The 21,537-nt window shown below is 47.6% G+C and overlaps 1 protein-coding gene across 1 annotated transcript in view; it reads left to right on the plus strand.

The window, feature by feature from the left end:
• The window catches only part of LOC116361052 (transmembrane protein 266-like), a 23,403-nt gene extending 2,193 nt beyond the window's left edge, over positions 1–21,210 (plus strand). The window contains exons 2-5 of the mRNA XM_031815845.1: positions 6,270–6,436; positions 13,636–13,822; positions 17,808–17,873; positions 17,992–21,210. Coding sequence (XP_031671705.1) covers positions 6,270–6,436; positions 13,636–13,822; positions 17,808–17,873; positions 17,992–18,776 — 1,205 coding nt within the window. The 3' untranslated portion in view covers positions 18,777–21,210. The remainder of the gene's footprint in view (positions 1–6,269; positions 6,437–13,635; positions 13,823–17,807; positions 17,874–17,991) is intronic.
• The last annotated feature ends 327 nt before the right edge of the window (positions 21,211–21,537 follow it).

The following is a 21,537-nucleotide window of genomic DNA, read 5'->3' on the forward strand; positions in this document are numbered from 1 at the left end:
TGTCTCTTCCTCTCTCTGTCTCTTCTCTCTCTCTATCTGTCTCTTCTCTCTCTCTGTCTCTTCCCTCTCTCTATATCTTTCTCCCTCTGTCTCTCCCTCTCTCTGTCTCTTCCCTCTCTCTGTCTCTTCTCCCTCTCTGTCTCTTCCCTCTCTCTGTCTCTTCCCTCTCTCTGTCTCTTCCCTCTCTCTGACCTCTATCTGTCTCTACTCTCTATTGTCTCTTCTCTCTCTCTGTCTCTTCCTCTCTCATATCTCTTCTCCCTCTCTGTCTCTTCCCTCTCTCTGTCTCTTCCCTCTCTCGTTCTCTTCTCCCTCTGTCTCTTCCCTCTCTCTGTCTCTTCCCTCTCTCTGTCTCTTCCCTCTCTCTGTCTCTTCCCTCTCTCTGTCTCATCCCTCTCTCTGACCTCTATCTGTCTCTACTCTCTATCTGTCTCTTCTCTCTCTCTGTCTCTTCCCCTCTCTCTGTCTCTTCCCTCTCTCTGTCTCTTCCCTCTCTCTGTCTCTTCCCTCTCTCTGTCTCTTCCCTCTCTCTGTCTCTTCCCTCTCTCTGACCTCTATCTGTCTCTACTCTCTATCTGTCTCTTCTCTCTCTCTGTCTCTTCCCCTCTTTCTGTCTCTTCCCTCTCTCTGTCTCTTCCCTCTATCTGTCTCTTCCCTCTCTCTGTCTCTTCCCCTCTTCGTCTCTTCCCCTCTCTCTGTCTCTTCCCCTCTCTCTGTCTCTTCTCTCTCTCTCTGACCTCTATCTGTCTCTTCCCTCTCTCTGTCTCTTCTCTCTCTCTCTGACCTCTATCTGTCCTTCCCTCTCTCTGTCTCTTCTCTCTCTCTCTTCCCTCTCTCTGTCTCTTTCTCTCTCTCTTTCCCTCTCTCTGTCTTTCTTCTCTCTCTCTCTTCCCTCTCTCTGTCTCTTCTCTCTCTTCCCTCTCTCTGTCTCTTCCCTCTCTCTGTCTCTTCTCTCTCTCTGTCTCTTCCTCTCTCTCTGTCTCTTCTCTCTCTCTCTGACCTCTATCTGTCTCTACTCTCTATCTGTCTCTTCCCTCTCTCTATCTGTCTCTTCTCTCTGTCTCTTCCCTCTCTCTGTCTCTTCTCTCTCTCTCTGACCTCTATCTGTCTCTACTCTCTCTGTCTGCTTCTCTCTCTCTCTGACCTCTATCTGTCTCTACTCTCTATCTGTCTCTTCCCTCTCTCTGTTCTTCTCTCTCTCTGTCTCTTCCCTCTCTCTGTCTCTTCTCTCTATCTGTCTCTTCCCTCTATCTGTCTCTTCCCCTCTCTGTCTCTTCTCTCTCTCTCTGACCTCTCTCTGTCTCTTCCCCTCTCTCTTGTCTCTATCTGTCTCTACTCTCTATCTGTCTCTACTCTCTATCTGTCTCTACTCTCTATCTGTCTCTACTCTCTATCTGTCTCTACTCTCTATCTGTCTCTACTCTCTCTCTCTCTGTCTCTACTTCTCTCTCTGTCTCTACTCTCTCTCTCTCTGTCTCTACTCTCTCTCTATCTGTCTCTTCTCTCTCTCTGTCTCTTCCCTCTCTCTGTCTCTTCTCTCTCTCTATCTGTCTCTTCTCTCTCTCTGTCTCTTCCCTCTCTCTGTCTCTTCTCTCTCTCTATCTGTCTCTTCTCTCTCTCTGTCTCTTCCCTCTCTCTATCTCTTCTCCCTCTCTGTCTCTTCCCTCTCTCTGTCTCTTCCCTCTCTCTGTCTCTTCTCCCTCTCTGTCTCTTCCCTCTCTCTGTCTCTTCCCTCTCTCTGTCTCTTCCCTCTCTCTGACCTCTATCTGTCTCTACTCTCTATCTGTCTCTTCTCTCTCTCTGTCTCTTCCCTCTCTCTATCTCTTCTCCCTCTCTGTCTCTTCCCTCTCTCTGTCTCTTCCCTCTCTCTGTCTCTTCTCCCTCTCTGTCTCTTCCCTCTCTCTGTCTCTTCCCTCTCTCTGTCTCTTCCCCTCTCTCTGTCTCTTCCCTCTCTCTGTCTCTTCCCTCTCTCTGACCTCTATCTGTCTCTACTCTCTATCTGTCTCTTCTCTCTCTCTGTCTCTTCCCCTCTCTCTGTCTCTTCCCTCTCTCTGTCTCTTCCCTCTCTCTGTCTCTTCCTCTCTCTGTCTCTTCCCTCTCTCTGTCTCTTCCCTCTCTCTGACCTCTATCTGTCTCTACTCTCTATCTGTCTCTTCTCTCTCTCTGTCTCTTCCCCTCTCTCTGTCTCTTCCCTCTCTCTGTCTCTTCCCTCTATCTGTCTCTTCCCTCTCTCTGTCTCTTCCCCTCTCTCTGTCTCTTCCCTCTCTCTGTCTCTTCCCTCTCTCTGTCTCTTCTCTCTCTCTCTGACCTCTATCTGTCTCTTCCCTCTCTCTGTCTCTTCTCTCTCTCTCTTCCCTCTCTCTGTCTCTTCTCTCTCTCTCTTCCCTCTCTCTGTCTCTTCTCTCTCTCTCTTCCCTCTCTCTGTCTCTTCCCTCTCTCTGTCTCTTCTCTCTCTCTGTCTCTTCCCTCTCTCTCTCTGTCTCTTCCTCTCTCTCTCTGACCTCTATCTGTCTCTACTCTCTATCTGTCTCTTCCCTCTCTCTATCTGTCTCTTCTCTCTGTCTCTTCCCTCTCTCTGTCTCTTCTCTCTCTCTCTGACCTCTATCTGTCTCTACTCTCTCTGTCTCTTCTCTCTCTCTCTGACCTCTATCTGTCTCTACTCTATATCTGTCTCTTCCCTCTCTCTGTCTCTTCTCTCTCTCTGTCTCTTCCCTCTCTCTGTCTCTTCTCTCTATCTGTCTCTTCCCTCTATCTGTCTCTTCCCTCTCTCTGTCTCTTCTCTCTCTCTCTGACCTCTATCTGTCTCTACTCTCTCTGTCTCTTCTCTCTCTCTCTGACCTCTATCTGTCTCTACTCTCTATCTGTCTCTTCCCTCTCTCTGTCTCTTCTCTCTCTCTGTCTCTTCCCTCTCTCTGTCTCTTCTCTCTATCTGTCTCTTCCCTCTCTCTGTCTCTTCTCTCTCTCTCTGACCTCTATCTCTCTTCCCTCTCTCTGTCTCTTCCTCTCCTCTGTCTCTTCTCTCTCTCTCTGACCTCTATCTGTCTCTTCCCTCTCTCTGTCTCTTCTCTCTCTCTCTGACCTCTATCTGTCTCTTCCCTCCCTCTGTCTCTTCCCTCTCTCTGTCTCTTCTCTCTCTCTCTGACCTCTATCTGTCTCTACTCTCTATCTGTCTCTTCCCTCTCTCTCTCTGTCTCTTCTCTCTTTGTCTCTTCCCTCTCTCTATCTGTCTCTTCCCTCTCTCTATCTGTCTCTTCCCTCTATCTGTCTCTTCTCTCTCTCTCTGACCTCTATCTGTCTCTACTCTCTATCTGTCTCTTCCCTCTCTCTGTCTCTTCTCTCTCTCTCTGACCTCTATCTGTCTCTTCTCTCTCTGACCTCTATCTGTCTCTACTCTCTATCTGTCTCTTCCCTCTCTCTGTCTCTGACCTCTATCTGTCTCTACTCTCTATCTGTCTCTTCCCTCTCTCTGTCTCTTCTCTCTCTCTCTGACCTCTATCTGTCTCTTCCCTCTCTCTGTCTCTTCTCTCTCTCTGACCTCTATCTGTCTCTACTCTCTATCTGTCTCTTCCCTCTCTCTATCTGTCTCTACTCTCTATCTGTCTCTTCCCTCTCTCTGTCTCTTCTCTCTCTCTCTGACCTCTATCTGTCTCTACTCTCTATCTGTCTCTTCCCTCTATCTGTCTCTACTCTCTATCTGTCTCTACTCTCTATCTGTCTCTACTCTCTATCTGTCTCTTCCCTCTATCTGTCTCTACTCTCTATCTGTCTCTTCCCTCTATCTGTCTCTACTCTCTATCTGTCTCTACTCTCTATCTGTCTCTTCCCTCTATCTGTCTCTACTCTCTATCTGTCTCTACTCTCTATCTGTCTCTACTCTCTATCTGTCTCTCTCTCTATCTGTCTCTACTCTCTATCTGTCTCTACTCTATCTGTCTCTACTCTCTATCTGTCTCTTCCCTCTCTCTGTCTCTTCTCTCTCTCTCTGACCTCTATCTGTCTCTACTCTCTATCTGTCTCTTCCCTCTCTCTGTCTCTTCTCTCTCTCTCTGACCTCTATCTGTCTCTACTCTCTATCTGTCTCTTCCCTCTCTCTATCTGTCTCTACTCTCTCTCTCTATCTGTCTCTACTCTCTATCTGTCTCTTCCCTCTCTCTGTCTCTTCTCTCTCTCTGTCTCTTCCCTCTCTCTGTCTCTTCTCTCTATCTGTCTCTTCCCTCTCTCTGTCTCTTCCCTCTCTCTGTCTCTTCCCTCTCTCTCTGACCTCTATCTGTCTCTTCCCTCTCTCTGTCTCTTCCCTCTCTCTGTCTCTTCTCTCTCTCTCTGACCTCTATCTGTCTCTTCCCTCTCTCTGTCTCTTCTCTCTCTCTCTGACCTCTATCTGTCTCTTCCCTCTCTCTGTCTCTTCCCTCTCTCTGTCTCTTCTCTCTCTCTCTGACCTCTATCTGTCTCTACTCTCTATCTGTCTCTTCCCTCTCTCTCTGTCTCTTCTCTCTTTGTCTCTTCCCTCTCTCTATCTGTCTCTTCCCTCTCTCTATCTGTCTCTTCCCTCTATCTGTCTCTTCTCTCTCTCTCTGACCTCTATCTGTCTCTACTCCTCTATCTGTCTCTTCCCTCTCTCTGTCTCTTCTCTCTCTCTCTGACCTCTATCTGTCTCTTCTCTCTCTGACCTCTATCTGTCTCTACTCTCTATCTGTCTCTTCCCTCTCTCTGTCTCTTCTCTCTCTCTCTGACCTCTATCTGTCTCTACTCTCTATCTGTCTCTTCCCCTCTCTCTGTCTCTTCTCTCTCTCTCTGACCTCTATCTGTCTCTTCCCTCTCTCTGTCTCTTCTCTCTCTCTGACCTCTATCTGTCTCTACTCTCTATCTGTCTCTTCCCTCTCTCTATCTGTCTCTACTCTCTCTCTCTATCTGTCTCTACTCTCTATCTGTCTCTTCCCTCTCTCTGTCTCTTCTCTCTCTCTCTGACCTCTATCTGTCTCTACTCTCTATCTGTCTCTTCCCTCTATCTGTCTCTACTCTCTATCTGTCTCTTCCCTCTATCTGTCTCTACTCTCTATCTGTCTCTACTCTCTATCTGTCTCTTCCCTCTATCTGTCTCTACTCTCTATCTGTCTCTACTCTCTATCTGTCTCTACTCTCTATCTGTCTCTCTCTCTATCTGTCTCTACTCTCTATCTGTCTCTACTCTATCTGTCTCTACTCTCTATCTGTCTCTTCCCTCTCTCTGTCTCTTCTCTCTCTCTCTGACCTCTATCTGTCTCTACTCTCTATCTGTCTCTTCTCTCTCTCTCTGACCTCTATCTGTCTCTACTCTCTATCTGTCTCTTCCCTCTCTATCTGTCTCTACTCTCTCTCTCTATCTGTCTCTACTCTCTATCTGTCTCTTCCCTCTCTCTGTCTCTTCTCTCTCTCTCTGACCTCTATCTGTCTCTACTCTCTATCTGTCTCTTCCCTCTCTCTGTCTCTTCTCTCTCTCTCTGACCTCTATCTGTCTCTACTCTCTATCTGTCTCTTCCCTCTCTCTATCTGTCTCTACTCTCTCTCTCTATCTGTCTCTTCCCTCTCTCTATCTGTCTCTTCCCTCTCTCTCTCTGTCTCTTCTCTCTCTCTCTGACCTCTATCTGTCTCTACTCTCTATCTGTCTCTTCCCTCTCTCTATCTGTCTCTACTCTCTCTCTCTATCTGTCTCTAATCTCTATCTGTCTCTTCTCTCTCTCTCTGACCTCTGTCTCTTCTCTCTCTCTATCTGTCTCTTCCCTCTCTCTATCTGTCTCTACTCTCTCTCTCTATCTGTCTCTACTCTCTCTCTCTCTGACCTCTGTCTCTTCTCTCTCTATCTGTCTCTTCTCTCTCTATCTCTTTTCTCTCTGTCTCTTCTCTCTCTCTCTCTCTGACCTCTGTCTCTTCCCTCTCTCTATCTGTCTCTACTCTCTCTCTGTCTCTACTCTCTCTCTATCTGTCTCTTCTCTCTCTCTCTCTGACCTCTGTCTCTTCTCTCTCTATCTGTCTCTACTCTCTCTGTCTCTTCTCTCTCTCTCTGACCTCTGTCTCTTCTCTCTCTCTATCTGTCTCTTTCCTCTCTCTATCTCTTTTCTCTCTGTCTCTTCTCTCTCTCTCTGACCTCTGTCTCTTCCCTCTCTCTATCTGTCTCTACTCTCTCTCTATCTGTCTCTTCCCTCTCTCTATTTGTCTCTTCCCTCTCTCTATTTGTCTCTTCCCTCTCTCTCTCTGTCTCTTCCCTCTCTCTATCTGTCTCTTCTCTCTCTATTTCTTCTCTCTCTGTCTCTTCCCTCTCTCTAACTATCTATTCCCTCTCTCAGCCTATGTGTTGCAGGTGAAGGTGGAGATGGAGCTGGAGATCCTGCAGTGTGAGAAGATCAAGGCTGTCAGGGAGGAGCAGTTGGAACGACTCACACAGATCTGCCAAGAGCAGGCAGTAAGTCCCCGCACCATCACCTCACAGCTCTGCCAGGAGCAGGCAGTAAGTCCCCGCACCATTACCTCACAGATCTGCCAGGAGCAGGCAGTAAGTCCCCGCACCATCACCTCACAGATAGCGGTGAGACTAGGGTTAGGGTTTTGGTTGAAGCTAGGTTTTGATTGAGGCTAGGGCTAAGGTTGAACCAGGATTAACAAATAAATACAAATAATTACATTTATTTCACCTTTATTCCTGTCTTAGGTCAGTTAGGATCACTACTTTATTTTAAGAATGTGAAATGTCAGAATAATAGAGAGAATGATTTCTTTCATTTTGTATTTCTTTCATCACATTCCCAGTGGGTCAGAAGTTTACATACACTCAATTAGTATTTGGTAGCATTGTCTTTAAATTGTTTAACTTGGGTCAAATGTTTCGGTTAGCCTTCCACAAGCTTCCCACAATAAGTTGGGTGAATTTTGGCCCATTCTTCCTGACAGAGCTGGTGTAACTGAGTCAGGTTTATAGGCTTCCTTGCTCGCACACGCCTTTTCAGTTCTGCCCACAAATGTTCTATGGGATTGAGGTCAGGGCTTTGTGATGGCCAATCCAATACCTTGACTTTGTTGTCCTTAAGCCATTTTGCCACAACTTTGGAAGTATGATTGGGGTCATTGTCCATTTGGAATACCCATTTGCGACCAAACTTTAACTTCCTGACTGATGTCTTGAGATGTTGCTTCAATATATCCACATAATTTTCCTCCCTCATAATGCCATCTATTTTTTGAAGTGCACCAGTCCCTCCTGCAGCACAGCACCCCCATAACATGATGCTGCCACCCCCGTGCTTCACGGTTGGGATGGTGTTCTTCGGCTTGCAAGCTTCCTCCTTTTTCCTCCAAACATAATGATGGTCATTATGGCCAAACAGTTCTATTTTTGTTTCATCAGACCAGAGGACATTTCTCCAAAAAGTATGATCTTTGTCCCCATGTGCAGTTGCAAACCGTTGTCTGGCTTTTTTATGGTGGTTTTGGAGCAGTGGTTTCTTCCTTGCTGAGCGGCCTTTCAGGTTATGTCGATATAGGACTCATTTTACTGTGGATATAGATACTTTTGTACCTGTGTCCTCCAGCATCTTCACAAGGTCCTTTGCTGTTGTTCTGGGATTGATTTGCACTTTTCGCACCAAAGTACGTTCATTTCTAGAAGACAGAATGCGTCTCCTTCCTGAGCGGTATGACGGCTGCCTGGTCCCATGGTGTTTATACTTGTGTGCTATTGTTTGTACAGATGAATGTGGTACCTTCAGGCATTTGGAAATTGCTCCCAAGGATGAACCAGACTTGTGGAGGTCTACAATTATTTTTCTGAGGTTTTGGCTGATTTCTTTTGATTTTCCAATGATGTCAAGCAAAGAGGCACTGAGTTTGAAGGTAGGCCTTGAAATACATCCACAGGTACACCTCCAATTGTCTCAAATGAGGTAAATTAGCCTATCAGAAGCTTCTAAAACCATGACATCTGTTTAAAGGCACAGTCAATTTAGTGTATGTAAACTTCTGACCCACTGGTGAAACAATCTGTCTATAAACAGTTGTTGGAAAAATTAATTTTTTCATGTACAAAGTAGATTTCCTAACTGACTTGCCAAAACTATAGTTTGTTAACAAGAAATTTGTGGAGTGGTTAAAAAACGGGTTTTAATGACTCCAACCTATATGTATGTAAACTTCTGACTTCAATTGTATGTGCAGATGAGGATGTGCAAGTAGAAATACGGGTATGCAAAAGAGCAGAAAAACAAAAAAACAAATATGGGGATGAAGTAGGAAGTTGGTTGGATGGGCTATTTACAGATGGGCTGTGTACAGCTGCAGCGATCGGTAACCTGCTCTGACAGCTAACGCTTGAAGTTAGTGAGGGATATATAAGTCTCCAACTTCAGTGATTTTAGCAATTCGTTCCAGTCATTGGTATCAGAGAACTGGAAGAAAAGGTGGCCAAATGAGATGTTGGCTTTGGGGATGACCTGTGAAATATACCTGTTGGAGCACGTGCTACGGGTGGGTATTGCTATGGTGACCAGTGAGCTGAGATAATGCAGAGATTTACCTAGCAAAGACTTATAGATGACCTGGAGTCAGTGGGTTTGGCGACGAATATGTAGCGAGGACCAGCCAACAAGAGCATACAGGTCGCAGTGGTGGGTAGTATATGGGGCTTTGGTGACATAACTGATGGCACTGGGATGACATAACTGATGGCACTGTGATCCACTGCATCCAATTTGCTGAGTAGAGTGTTATTTTGTAAATGACATTGCCAAAGTCAAGGATCGGTAGGATAGTCAGTTTTACGAGGGTATGTTTGGCAGCATGAGTGAAGGAGGCTTTGTTGTGAAATAGGAAGCCAATTCTAGATTTAACTTTGGACTGGAGATGCTTAATGTGAGTCTGGAAGGAGAGTTTACAGTCTAGCCAGACACCTAGGTATTTATAGTTGTCCACATATCAGAACCGTCCAAAGTTGTGATTCTATTCGGACGGTTGGGTGCGGGCAGCGATCGGTTGAAGAGCATGCATTTTATTTTACTAATATTTAAGAGCATTTGGAGGCCACAGAAGGAGTGTTGTATGGTGTTGAATCTCATTTGCAGGTTTGTTAACACAGTGTCCAAAGAAGGGCCAGATGTATACAGAATGGTATCGTCTGCATAGAGATGGATTAGATAATCACCAGCAGCAAGAGTGACATCGTTGATAAATACAGAGAAAAGAGTCAGCCCAAGAATTGAACCCTGTGGCACCCCCATAGAGACTGTCAGAGGTCCGGACAACAGGCCCTCCGATTTGACACACTGAACTCTGTCTGAGAAGTAGTTGGTGAACCAGGCAAGGCAGTCATTAGAGAAACGATAAGAATACGGTGATTGACAGAGTCGAAAGCCTTGGCCAGGTCGATGAAGACAGCTGCACAGTACTGTCTTTTATCGATGGCGGTTATGATATCATTCAGGACCTTGAGCGTGGCTGAGGTGCACCCGTGACCAGCTCAGAAACCAGATTGCATAGCGGAGAAGGTACAGTGGGATTCGAAATGGTCGGGGATCTGTTTGTTCACTTGGCTTTCAAAGACTTTAGAGACTTTAGAAAGGCAGGGCAGGATGGATATAGGTCTGTAACAGTTTGGGTCTAGAGTGTCTCCCCCTTTGAAGAGGGGGATGACCGCGGCCGCTTCCCATCCTTAAGAATCTCAGACGATACGAAAGAGAGGTTGAACAGACTGGTGATAGGGGTTGCAACAATGGCAGCGGATAATTTTAGGAAGAGAGGGTCCAGATTGTCAAACCCAGCTGATTTGTAGGGATCCAGATTTTGCAGCTCTTTCAGAACCTCAGATGTCTGGATTTGTGTGAAGGAGAAGCAGGGGAGGCTTGGACCAGTTGCTGCAGGGGGTGCAGAGCTGTTACCGGGGTTGGGGTAGCCAGGTGCAAAGCATGGCTAGCCGTAGAGAAATGCTTCTTGAAATTCTCGATTATCATGGATTTATCAGTGGTGACAGTGTTTCCTAGTCTCAGAGCAATGGGCAGCTGGGAGGAGGTGTTCTTATTCTCCATGGACTTTACAGTGTCCCAAAACTTTTGGGAATTAGTGCTGCAGGATGCAAATTTCTGTTTGAAAAAGCTAGCATTTGCTTTCCTAACTGACTGTGTGTATTGGTTCCTGACTTCCCTGAAAAGTTGTATATCACAGGGACTATTCAAGGCTAGTGCAGTACACCACAGGGTGTTTTTGTGCTGGTCAAGGGCAGTCAAGTCTGGAGTGAACCAAGGGCTATATCTGTTCTTAGTGAAATTATTTTTGAAAGGGGCATGCTCATTTAAGATGGTGAGGAAAGCACTTTTAAAGAACAACCAGGCATCCTTTACTGACGAGATGAGGCCAATATCCTTCCAGGATTCCCGGGCCAGGTCGATTAGAAAGGCCTGCTCACAGAAGTGTGAGATCCTGGTTGAAGACAGCAGAGGTGTATTTAGAGGGCAAGTTGGTCAGGATGATATCTATGAGGGTGCCCATGTTTACAGATTTGGAGTTGTACCTGGTAGGTTCCATGATAATTTGTGTGAGTTTGAGGGCATCTAATTTAGATTGTAGGACGGCCGGGGTGTTAAGCATATCCCAGTTTAGGTCACCTAGCAGTACGAATTCTGATGATAGATGGGGGGCAATCAATTCACATATGCTGTCCAGGGCACAGCTGGGAGCTGAGGGGGGGTCTATAACAAGAGGCAACAGTGAGAGACTTATTTCTGGAGAGATGGATCTTTAAAAGTAGAAGCTCGAACATTTTGGGCATAGACCTGGATAGTATGACAGAACTCTACAGGCTATCTCTAATTTCAGAATATTTGGTGGCCTTCCTAAGCCAGGATTCAGACACGACAAGGACATCAGGGTTAGCAGAGTGTGCTAAAGCAGTGAATAAAACAAACTTAGGGACAAGGCTTCTGATGTTAACATGCATGAACCCAAGGCTTTTACGGTTGCAGAGGTCAACAAATGAGAGCGCCTGGGGAATGGGAGTGATGCCGGGGGCTGCAGGGCCTGGGTTAACCTCGACATCACCAGAGGAACAGAGGAGGAGTAGGATGAGGGTCTAGTGCTTTGGGAACAGAATAAAAGAGCAGATTTCTGGGCGTGGTAGAATAGATTTAGATTCAGGGCATAATGTACAGACAAGGGTATGGTAGGGTGTGAGTACAGTGGAGGTAAACCTAGGCATTGAGTGACGATGAGGGAGGTTGCATCTCTGGAGGCACCAGTTAAGCTAGTTGTGGTCTCCGCATGTGTGGGGGTGGGACAAAGGAGCTATCTGAATCATGTTGAGCAGGACTAGGGGCTCAGCAGTAAAATAAAACAATGAGAGCTACCCTAAACAACAGTATACAAGGCATATTGACATTAGATAGAGGCATAAAGCAATCACAGGTGTTGATTGGGAGAGCTAAGACAACAGCTAAGACAACAACAGCTAAGACAACAACAACAGGTAAATGGCGATGAATGAGCAGAGAGGGTCAGTTAGCTGCACACAGGGCCTGAGTTCGAGGCTGGGGCCGACAGATAAACAAAATGAAGTACAGTGTTAATGAACAGTCCAGCAGGCATCAGCTGTGTAGCCGAGTGATCATAGGGTCCAATGAGCAGCAATAGATATTTAGACATGAAGGTAGGCTTAGGGTTAGGGCTGTGGTTTACGGTTGAGCTGGCATGTGGACATGATGCTATGGTAATGGTTCAGGTTAAGGTTGAGGTAAGGTTGGGGTTGTTGTTGAGCCTAGGGTTAGGGTTGAACCAGGATGTGGACCTGAAGGTAGGGTTGGGGTTGTTGTTGAGCCTAGGGTTAGGGTTGAAACAGGATGTGAACATGACGCTAGGGTTAGGGTTAAGGTTGAACCGGGAGGTAAACATGATGCTATGGTAATGGTTCAGGTTAAGGTTGAGGTTAGGTTTGAACTGGGATGTGGACCTGAAGGTAGGGTTGGGGTTGTTGTTGAGCCTAGGGTTAGGGATGAACCAGGATGTGGACCTGAAGGTAGGGTTGGGGTTGTTGTTGAGCCTAGGGTTAGGGATGAACCAGGATGTGGACATGAAGGTAGGGTTGGGGTTGTTGTTGAGCCTAGGGTTAGGGTTGAACCAGGATGTGGACATGAAGGTAGGGTTGGGGTTGTTGTTGAGCCTAGGGTTAGGGTTGAACCAGGATGTGGACCTGAAGGTAGGGTTGGGGTTGTTGTTGAGCCTAGGGTTAGGGTTGAACCAGGATGTGGACCTGAAGGTAGGGTTGGGGTTGTTGTTGAGCCTAGGGTTAGGGTTGAAACAGGATGTGAACATGACGCTAGGGTTAGGGTTAAGGTTGAACTGGGAGGTAAACATGAAGCTAGAGTTAGGGTTGTGGTGAGGCTAGGGTTAGGGTTAAGGTTGAACCGGGAGGTAAACATGAAGCTAGAGTTACGGTTGTGGTGAGGCTAGGGTTAGGGTTAAAGTTGAAGCAGGATGTGGACGTGACGCTAGGGTTAGGGTTGTGGTGAGGCTAGGGTTAGGGTTAAAGTTGAAGCAGGATGTGGACATGACGCTTGGGTTAGGGTTGTGTTTGAGGCTGTTTCAGATTTCCAGAGGCTGCAATTTCAATTGCTACCACAGGGGGGCAGTAACACTTCACAGAAGAGTTCAATGTGTAGCCAACACATTTTCAACAGACATCAGAGAGATGTTTCTTCAAATTGTTTTACAATATTCAATGATTTGCAAATCCGTAATAAACAGGCACAAGAAAAGTTGATCTTGTGATATTATGAACCCACAATACTCATAAGCACGCAACATAATACAGTAAAATATATTTGGAAAGATGTTTCCCATATAGTTGTAAACAACACATATTTTCCATGTTGTTATTTTTACCACTGTCACTGGTCACCTATGAACGTTTGAACATCTTGAAGAACGATCTGGCCCTAATGGCCATGGTCTCTTATAATCTCAACTCAGCACAGCCAGAAGAGGACTGCCCCCCCCCCCCTCCTCAGAGCCTGGTTCCCCTCTAGGTTTCTTCCTAGGTTCCTGCCTTTCTAGGGAGTTTTCCCTCGCCCCTCTGCTTCTACATCGGCATTGCTTGCTGTTAGGTTTTAAGCTGGGTTTCTGTATAAGCACTTTGTGACATCTGCTGATTTAAAAAGGTCTTTATAAATACACTTGATTGATTGATTAATGACTGCACTCCTCTAGTCAGTTGAACTAAAGGACTACATTTCTTTCAAAGACTCAAGGTCCCAAGGTCAATACAGGGACAAGCCATAACTGTACATCAATGGAAACACGTTGTTGTACAAAACAGTCCAGTAATGATGGGCTCCTCAGTGTAATGCTAGAAACAAACAGTTCATGTGTAATCTGACTGTCTGTTTGTCAATATGAGCCATCAGGCCAGAGGAAACCCCAGTGAAAGCATTGATCCTATAGCTAGTAATAGAACCACTTAGCCTGCAGAATGCCTGGGATCATGCTGAAAGGGCCTGTCTGGGAGTAAAAGGTTAGGTTAGTCAACACTGACATATTGTTACATCAATACACCAAGATTTCAGCTAGAAGAATACATGTGTGTATGCCTTTTCCAGACCAACTCTCTCTCTGTCTCCCCCCCTCCCTCAGTTTGAGATCAGACAGCTCCGGGCCCACCTGGCCCAGCAGGACTTGGACCTGGCTGCAGAGCAGGAGGCTGCTATGCAGATTCACCATGTGTGGGGCAAACAGAGGAGCAGCTACCAGGTGGTGGAGAGCCAGGGCCCTGGGGAGTCTGACGATGAGGGACATGGAGTCCTCAGGGAGACCCCAGCAGGTACACTCGCCAATACTGTACCTATAAGCTACACTATATATACAAACGTATATGGACACCCTTTTTGTCATGTAGTGTATGTCACATCCAGGGAAACTAGGGCCCAGAGTTTTTCTGTCCCTAACTATAACGGTATATGTAATACTCCATACCATAATCCTCAGACCATGAGATAAAATAGATACTAGCTCTTTCATATACTTCATGGGTATTTCTATATTCTGGAACATGTAAGGATATTGAGTCTGATGAATACTGATGTTCCAAGAGGCAGACAAACCTTTAAATCCTAATTATGAATTACTTCACCACAGACCAAAAACAATGAACTTGACTCATTTTATTATTTTATTTTTTATTATTACCCCTTTTTCTCCCCAATTTCGTGGTATCCAATTGGTTGTTACCGTCTTGTCTCATCGCTGCAACTCTTGTACGGACTTGGGAGAGGCGAAGGTCGAGAGCCGTGCGTCCTCAGAGGAAACACCGTATACCTGGCTCGCTAGTGCGCGATGGGACAAGCACATCCCTGCCAGCCAAACCCTCCCCTAACCCGGATGACACTGAGCCAATTGTGCGCCGCACCATGGGACTCCTGGTTGCGGCCGGCTGCGACAGAGCCTGGACTCGAACCAGGAGCTAGCACTGCCTTAGACCACTGCGCCACTCGGGAGGCCTGTGACTCATTTTAATAAAGTTCTACATTCGTCTGTATGGTTGAAAAGGCATCCTGACAGAACCAGCAGAGAGGTTTGTACATAAAGTATGTACATAATTATGTGGGACAAAAAGTCCCATCCAATGTAGCATCAGGTGAATGGGGTGTCAGAGCAGTGTCAAACTGATCTAGCAGCAGTAGCCCTGAGCTAGTCTCCAGGCACTAGCCTCTTAAAACACTGACGGTAACTCACAACACCCCTCTGACCGCAGGCAAGGCACGCACACACACACACACAACACACACACCACACCTCTGACCGCAGGCAGTGCAGTATCAATAAGAGGGCAGAAAAGCTTTTAGGATGTGCTGAAATCTGGGGACAACAAGCATGTTCTCCTAACGGCACGTCACACACACATGCAGTCATGCACACACACTCACTCACTCACACACACACACTCACCCACCCACACACACACCCCACCTCAGCCAGGCTGTTTCAGGTACAGAGTGTTCTGTGCATTGGGCCTTGTTCTGAGGTCTGAGGAGAGAGAGGGCCACTGTGAACATCTGCTCCTCTTCACCTGGAAACCACAATAGGGCACCAGGAGACGCCACACCACCACCCCCAGGGAATTGTGGGAAATCTGGCTCTTAGGAACAAGCGTGTTTTTTTTCTCCAGAACATGGAAGGAGTATTGGGACAGGAGGAGCACTTAGGCTTCAGGCAGTCCTGCAAGGACAGGGTTAGGACTCCTCACGTCTCTCTCTCTTCGCCCTCTGGCCCGAGGGATGCCATCAAAGTGTCATTCATTCTAATTGAGGCACTCTACTGCAAAGTCTATTTCCTTGTTGAAAACTAAGCTTGTTTCAAAAGGAGGTAGAAAAGGTTAGACACATTTTGTCTACTGGTCCCGAGGGACTTGTGGTTTTGTCACTTCTCAAGAGAGCAGCTGTAGATTTTGAGGAACATACCAAATTGACCACACAGAGTTGTGGGTGAAAAGCACAGTAATTGCTTTCAGATCAACTTCTTGGAAGTTCACATAACTTCTCTATGTGTTGTACTGCTGGGGAAAGAGGACAAAGTACCAAAATTAAATGTGAATACCTCACTTAAAGGAGAAGTTTTATTTTTACAACCAAATCTCTCTTTTTGATGTAAATGGAATGTTATAGAAGGGTCCAGACACCTTTTCTGTGATTTCACGTGTTTTTGATAAACTCACCCCAAACAGCAAATCACTTCCTCATCCTTTTTGTCTAGTATGGGCACCCCAAAAATACCCAAATACGTCCTTTTGGAAACGACAAAGCTCTCAGTATAATGATGGAAGGCTTTAGATGTTGTACACGTGAAATTGTGTCATTATGAACTTTATCCACAACGTTAAAAATCCTTTTGTTGCGTATTAGTGTTTTTTTGGGGCCCCCATACTACACAACGAGGATGAGGAAGTCATTTTCTGTTTGGGGTAAGTTTATCAAAGACGTGAAAAAAAGGTGTTTGGACCCTTCTATAACATGCCATTTACATAAAAAATATAGATTTGGTTGTAAAAATGAAAATGTCTCCTTTAAGGTAGCAGGGCTGTGTGAATACGGCTCTGCTACAGTACCTACAGATCATCACAAAGTATTGCACATGCATATTGATTTAAACCAAACTAAATGACCTAAATGAGAGAGAGAGAAAGAGAGAGAGAGAAAGAGAAAGAAAGAGAGAGGAAGAGAGAGAAAGAAAGAGAGAGAAAGAAAGAGAGAGAGAGAAAGAAAGAGAGAGAGAGAAAGAGAGAGAGAGAAAGAGAGAGAGAAAGAAAGAGAGAGAGAAAGAAAGAGAGAGAAAGAGAGAGAGAGAAAGAGAGAGAGAGAGAAAGAGAGAGAGAGAGAGAGAGAAAGAGAGAGAGAGAGAAAGAGAGAGAAAGAAAGAGAGAGTAAGAGAGAGAGAGAAGAGAGAGAGAGAAAGAGAGAGAAAGAAAGAAGAGAGAGAAAGAAAGAGAAGAGAGAGAAAGAAAAGAGAGAGAGAGAAAGAAAGAGGAGAGAGAGAAAGAGGACGAGAAAGAAAATGAGAGGGAAAGAGACGGAGAGAGAGAAGGAGAGAGAGAGGAGAGAGACGGAGAGAGGAGAGAGAGAAGAGAGTGAGAGATAAGAGGAGAGAGAAGAGAGAGAGAAGGAAAGAGAGAGGAGAGAGGTAGAGAGAGGAGAGAGAGGGAAAGGGAGAGAGAGAAAAGTGAGAGGAAGAGAGAAGAAAAGAGAGAGGAACGAGAGAAGAGGAGAGAGAGAGAAGAGAGAGAGAGAGAGAGAGGAAGAGAGAGAGAATGAGAGAGAGAGAGAAAGAGAGAGAGAAAGGATCAGAGAGAGAGAGAGAGAGAAGAGACGGAGAGTAAGAGAGAGAAAGGAAGAGAGAAGGAGCGGAAGAAATAGAGAGAGAGAGAAGAGAGATGAGAGAGTAGAAGGAGAGAGAGGAGAGAAGCGAGAGAAGAGAGAGAGAGAGAGAAGAGAGAGAAAGAGAAGAAAGAGAGAGAGAGGAAGAGAGAGAGAATGAGAGAGAGAGAGAGAGAAAGAGAGAGAGAAAGAGAGAGAGAGAGAGAGAAAGAGAGAGGACCTTTCATGTTGTGCATCCTTTCTTTTTCTCTTTCTTTCTTTCTCCTTTTTTTTCTCTCTCTCTCTCTCTCTTTCTCTCTCTCTCTCTCTCTCTTTCTCTTTCTTTCATTCTTTCTTTCTCTCTGAGACCTCATCCTCATGTGTTATTAATCACTGAGTGATTGTCTTGGTCGTGTTTTAGTGAGTGCAATGCTTCCTCTCCAGGGGTGCCCCCCCCACCCTCCATCCATCCCTCCCTTCCCTGGATTAATATTTTACGCTGAAAAATAAATGAAATTACCCGTCAGAGTCAGCTGTGGTCCTGGGGGATCGGCCCAGGCACTCAGGGTACTTTGGGCCCCACTCAGCGGACAAACACTGAGCTCAGGCCCAATCAAGTGAACACTGAAGAGCAGATCAGGGCAGAACCATTCACCACTGAGGCCCTGGCTGTCTGGCTGAGGACACAAAGAGAACTGTATACCAAAGCCTGGTTGCTCTCACATTCACTACTGTACTTGGGCCTCACAACACCATCTTGGTGTGATTTGGAAACCAGGGTTAAGTCAGTAAAGCACCTGTAGACTTGGATGGATAGATAAGATGTCAGATGTCTCGCCACCTAAAAGTGAAATGTACTGTTCCCACATCTAGGGATTGCTTTGCACTGGGTTTACAGTGCATTGAAATCATACAGATTGGGTCTTTAACCTCATCATGCTTCTTTTATCTGTTATCCAGATCCTGTTGTCCATCATGACGACATGAACAACTATATCAGCCAGTACTACAGTGAACAAAGTAGTGGTGAGTGACTTAGTGGATCTTGGGTAAAGTGTATAGCTGGTAATGTATATGGGGCAACCCTGCTGTATACCTACTGTATCTTCCCCAGTCTGATGTACTGGATGATGTGTCATTTCAGACATGGGGGGTCCTCGTGTCATCACTACGGCAGCCATCGATGTCCACCTCCCTACGACCCATTACCCCGCCCACAACAACCCTCTGCTGGACGTGGAGCAAATGAGCAGCGCTGTGAGTGACACGTCCACCAGCGTATCACGGTCCAGCAGCAGTCTGACGGCCCGCCCCCATAGCCTGAGCAGCCACACCCTGCGCTCGTCTACTACGGACTGCAGCAGCAACGCCACGGCCAGGGACTACCACACCCAGGCTAGGAAATACAATTCCCATACCAAGGCCCGGGGGCCTTATCTGGACTACAAGTCCCAGAAGCAGACCCAGGACAGGGACTTTAACACCGAGCACTCCAACACCCAGGACCAGCGCTGCTTCCCCCTGCCCTACTGCAGCCCTCTGGGCCTGGGTCTGACCTCAGCCCAGCCTCCCCTTCCACGGGACCCCAGCGTGGTAGTCCAGGAGCTGCTCTCGTCCTTGTCTGAGGACTCCTGTCTGGCCCAGAAAGGCCTGGTGGACCCAGTTAACCTGAAGCTTCCCAGTCCTGCCGGCTCAGCCAAGGCCAGCCCAGAGCTGGAGCACAGAATCAACATCTACAACTGGAAGAATCAGGAGGAGAACCAGTACCAGAGCCGGGGCCAGAGACAAGGCCGAGCCGCAGCCACTGTGCTCCTACAGACTAAGCCTCTCATCCACCTGCATGGCGGCACTCCTGAGTCCTCTTTGGAGGAGAAGTATAGGCTACTGGGCCCTGCTGATGGTCCACTGGGCCGTCTGCCTGATACATAGGGTTGATTCACACTACTGAGCTAAGCCAAGCCGAACTGAGCTGCATTGTGCTGGCCTGGTTATGCATCCACCATAGTTGTTTGAACCGTGCTGGAAAGGACATGTGAAAAGAATATGTCAGAGCCAGCACTGGTTGGCTCGGGTCGGCACAACAGTGTGAAAAGGGCAATAGTTCATCCCAGAGGACAGAGCATACAGCTCAAGACAGAACTGACTGACGTGGCTTCTCCAAATCCTCATGCTTCAAACAAAGTCAGAGCCTGGTCCAAGATCAAACCTGGCGTTACAAAGACCATCTGTTAGCAAGACAGCACAAACAGATCTGGGGCTAGGCTACAGCTCTCATGTTAGTCTTCCCTTCTCTGTGGGGCTCCGGACAGAGACAGACAGACAGATCTGGGGCTAGGCTACAGCTCTCATGTTAGTCTTCCCTTCTCTGTGGGGCTCCGGACAGAGACAGACAGACAGATCTGGGGCTAGGCTACCGCTCTCATGTTAGTCTTCCCTTCTCTGTGGGGCTCCGGACAGAGACAGACAGACAGATCTGGGGCTAGGCTACCGCTCTCATGTTAGTCTTCCCTTCTCTGTGGGGCTCCGGACAGAGACAGACAGACAGATCTGGGGCTAGGCTACCGCTCTCATGTTAGTCTTCCCTTCTCTGTGGGGCTCCGGACAGAGACAGACAGACAGATCTGGGGCTAGGCTACCGCTCTCATGTTAGTCTTCCCTTCTCTGTGGGGCTCCGGACAGAGACAGACAGACAGATCTGGGGCTAGGCTACCGCTCTCATGTTAGTCTTCCCTTCTCTGTGGGGCTCCGGACAGAGACAGACAGACAGATCTGGGGCTAGGCTACCGCTCTCATGTTAGTCTTCCCTTCTCTGTGGGGCTCCGGACAGAGACAGACAGACAGATCTGGGGCTAGGCTACCGCTCTCATGTTAGTCTTCCCTTCTCTGTGGGGCTCCGGACAGAGACAGACAGACAGATCTGGGGCTAGGCTACCGCTCTCATGTTAGTCATCCCTTCTCTGTGGGGCTCCGGACAGAGACAGACAGACAGATCTGGGGCTAGGCTACCGCTGTCATGTTAGTCTTCCCTTCTCTGTGGGGCTCCGGACAGAGACAGACAGACAGATCTGGGGCTAGGCTACCGCTCTCATGTTAGTCTTCCCTTCTCTGTGGGGCTCCGGACAGAGACAGACAGACAGATCTGGGGCTAGGCTACCGCTCTCATGTTAGTCTTCCCTTCTCTGTGGGGCTCCGGACAGAGACAGACAGACAGATCTGGGGCTAGGCTACCGCTCTCATGTTAGTCTTCCCTTCTCTGTGGGGCTCCGGACAGAGACAGACAGACAGATCTGGGGCTAGGCTACCGCTCTCATGTTAGTCTTCCCTTCTCTGTGGTGCTCCGGACAGAGACAGACAGACAGATCTGGGGCTAGGCTACCGCTCTCATGTTAGTCTTCCCTTCTCTGTGGGGCTCCGGACAGAGACAGACAGACAGATCTGGGGCTAGGCTACCGCTCTCATGTTAGTCATCCCTTCTCTGTGGGGCTCCGGACAGAGACAGACAGACAGATCTGGGGCTAGGCTACCGCTGTCATGTTAGTCTTCCCTTCTCTGTGGGGCTCCGGACAGAGACAGACAGACAGATCTGGGGCTAGGCTACCGCTCTCATGTTAGTCTTCCCTTCTCTGTGGGGCTCCGGACAGAGACAGACAGACAGATCTGGGGCTAGGCTACCGCTCTCATGTTAGTCTTCCCTTCTCTGTGGGGCTCCGGACAGAGACAGACAGACAGATCTGGGGCTAGGCTACCGCTCTCATGTTAGTCTTCCCTTCTCTGTGGGGCTCCGGACAGAGACAGACAGACAGATCTGGGGCTAGGCTACCGCTCTCATGTTAGTCTTCCCTTCTCTGTGGTGCTCCGGACAGAGACAGACAGACAGATCTGGGGCTAGGCTACCGCTCTCATGTTAGTCTTCCCTTCTCTGTGGGGCTCCGGACAGAGACAGACAGACAGATCTGGGGCTAGGCTACCGCTCTCATGTTAGTCATCCCTTCTCTGTGGGGCTCCGGACAGAGACAGACAGACAGACACAGCCCTCCTCGATCTCAATCTTGGGGTGACTTTGAATAATGCCCTATTTGCACAACAATGACCCAGTGAGGACAGAGGAGACATCTGTGGGCCTAGAAAGAACCATCATCAGGAAATCCCACTTTAAATGGGGCCCCAAATTTGAAACAAAACAGTTTGAAATAAAACCAGCAATGGGCCATATTCAAGCCTTTACAGAACAAGCCTATTTAAGTGTTCCTATGTTAACTACAAGACAGATTTGACATGGGATTTCTCTAAATTGGGTGGGAGTGGGAGTGGGAGTGGGAGTGGGAGTGGGTGTGGGAGTGGGAGTGGGTGTGGGAGTGGGTGTGGGTGTGGGAGTGGGAGTGGGTGTGGGAGTGGGTGTGGGAGTGGGAGTGGGTGTGGGTGTGGGAGTGGGTGTGGGTGTGGGAGTGGGAGTGGGTGTGGGAGTGGGTGTGGGAGTGGGAGTGGGTGTGGGAGTGGGTGTGGGAGTGGGTGTGGGAGTGGGTGTGGGAGTGGGAGTGGGTGTGGGAGTGGGAGTGGGAGTGGGTGATATTTTTGCTTTCTTTTTATTTGTATTATCTACTGTAACTGTGCAGTTCTCTCTGCTCTAACAACCAAGCCACAGGGTGCTTTCTCTGGACAAACTGTCTGTGCCAAATAAACAGACACTTTC

This window comes from Oncorhynchus kisutch, linkage group LG3 (genome assembly GCF_002021735.2).
Source record: "Oncorhynchus kisutch isolate 150728-3 linkage group LG3, Okis_V2, whole genome shotgun sequence".
Lineage (NCBI taxonomy): Eukaryota > Metazoa > Chordata > Actinopteri > Salmoniformes > Salmonidae > Oncorhynchus > Oncorhynchus kisutch.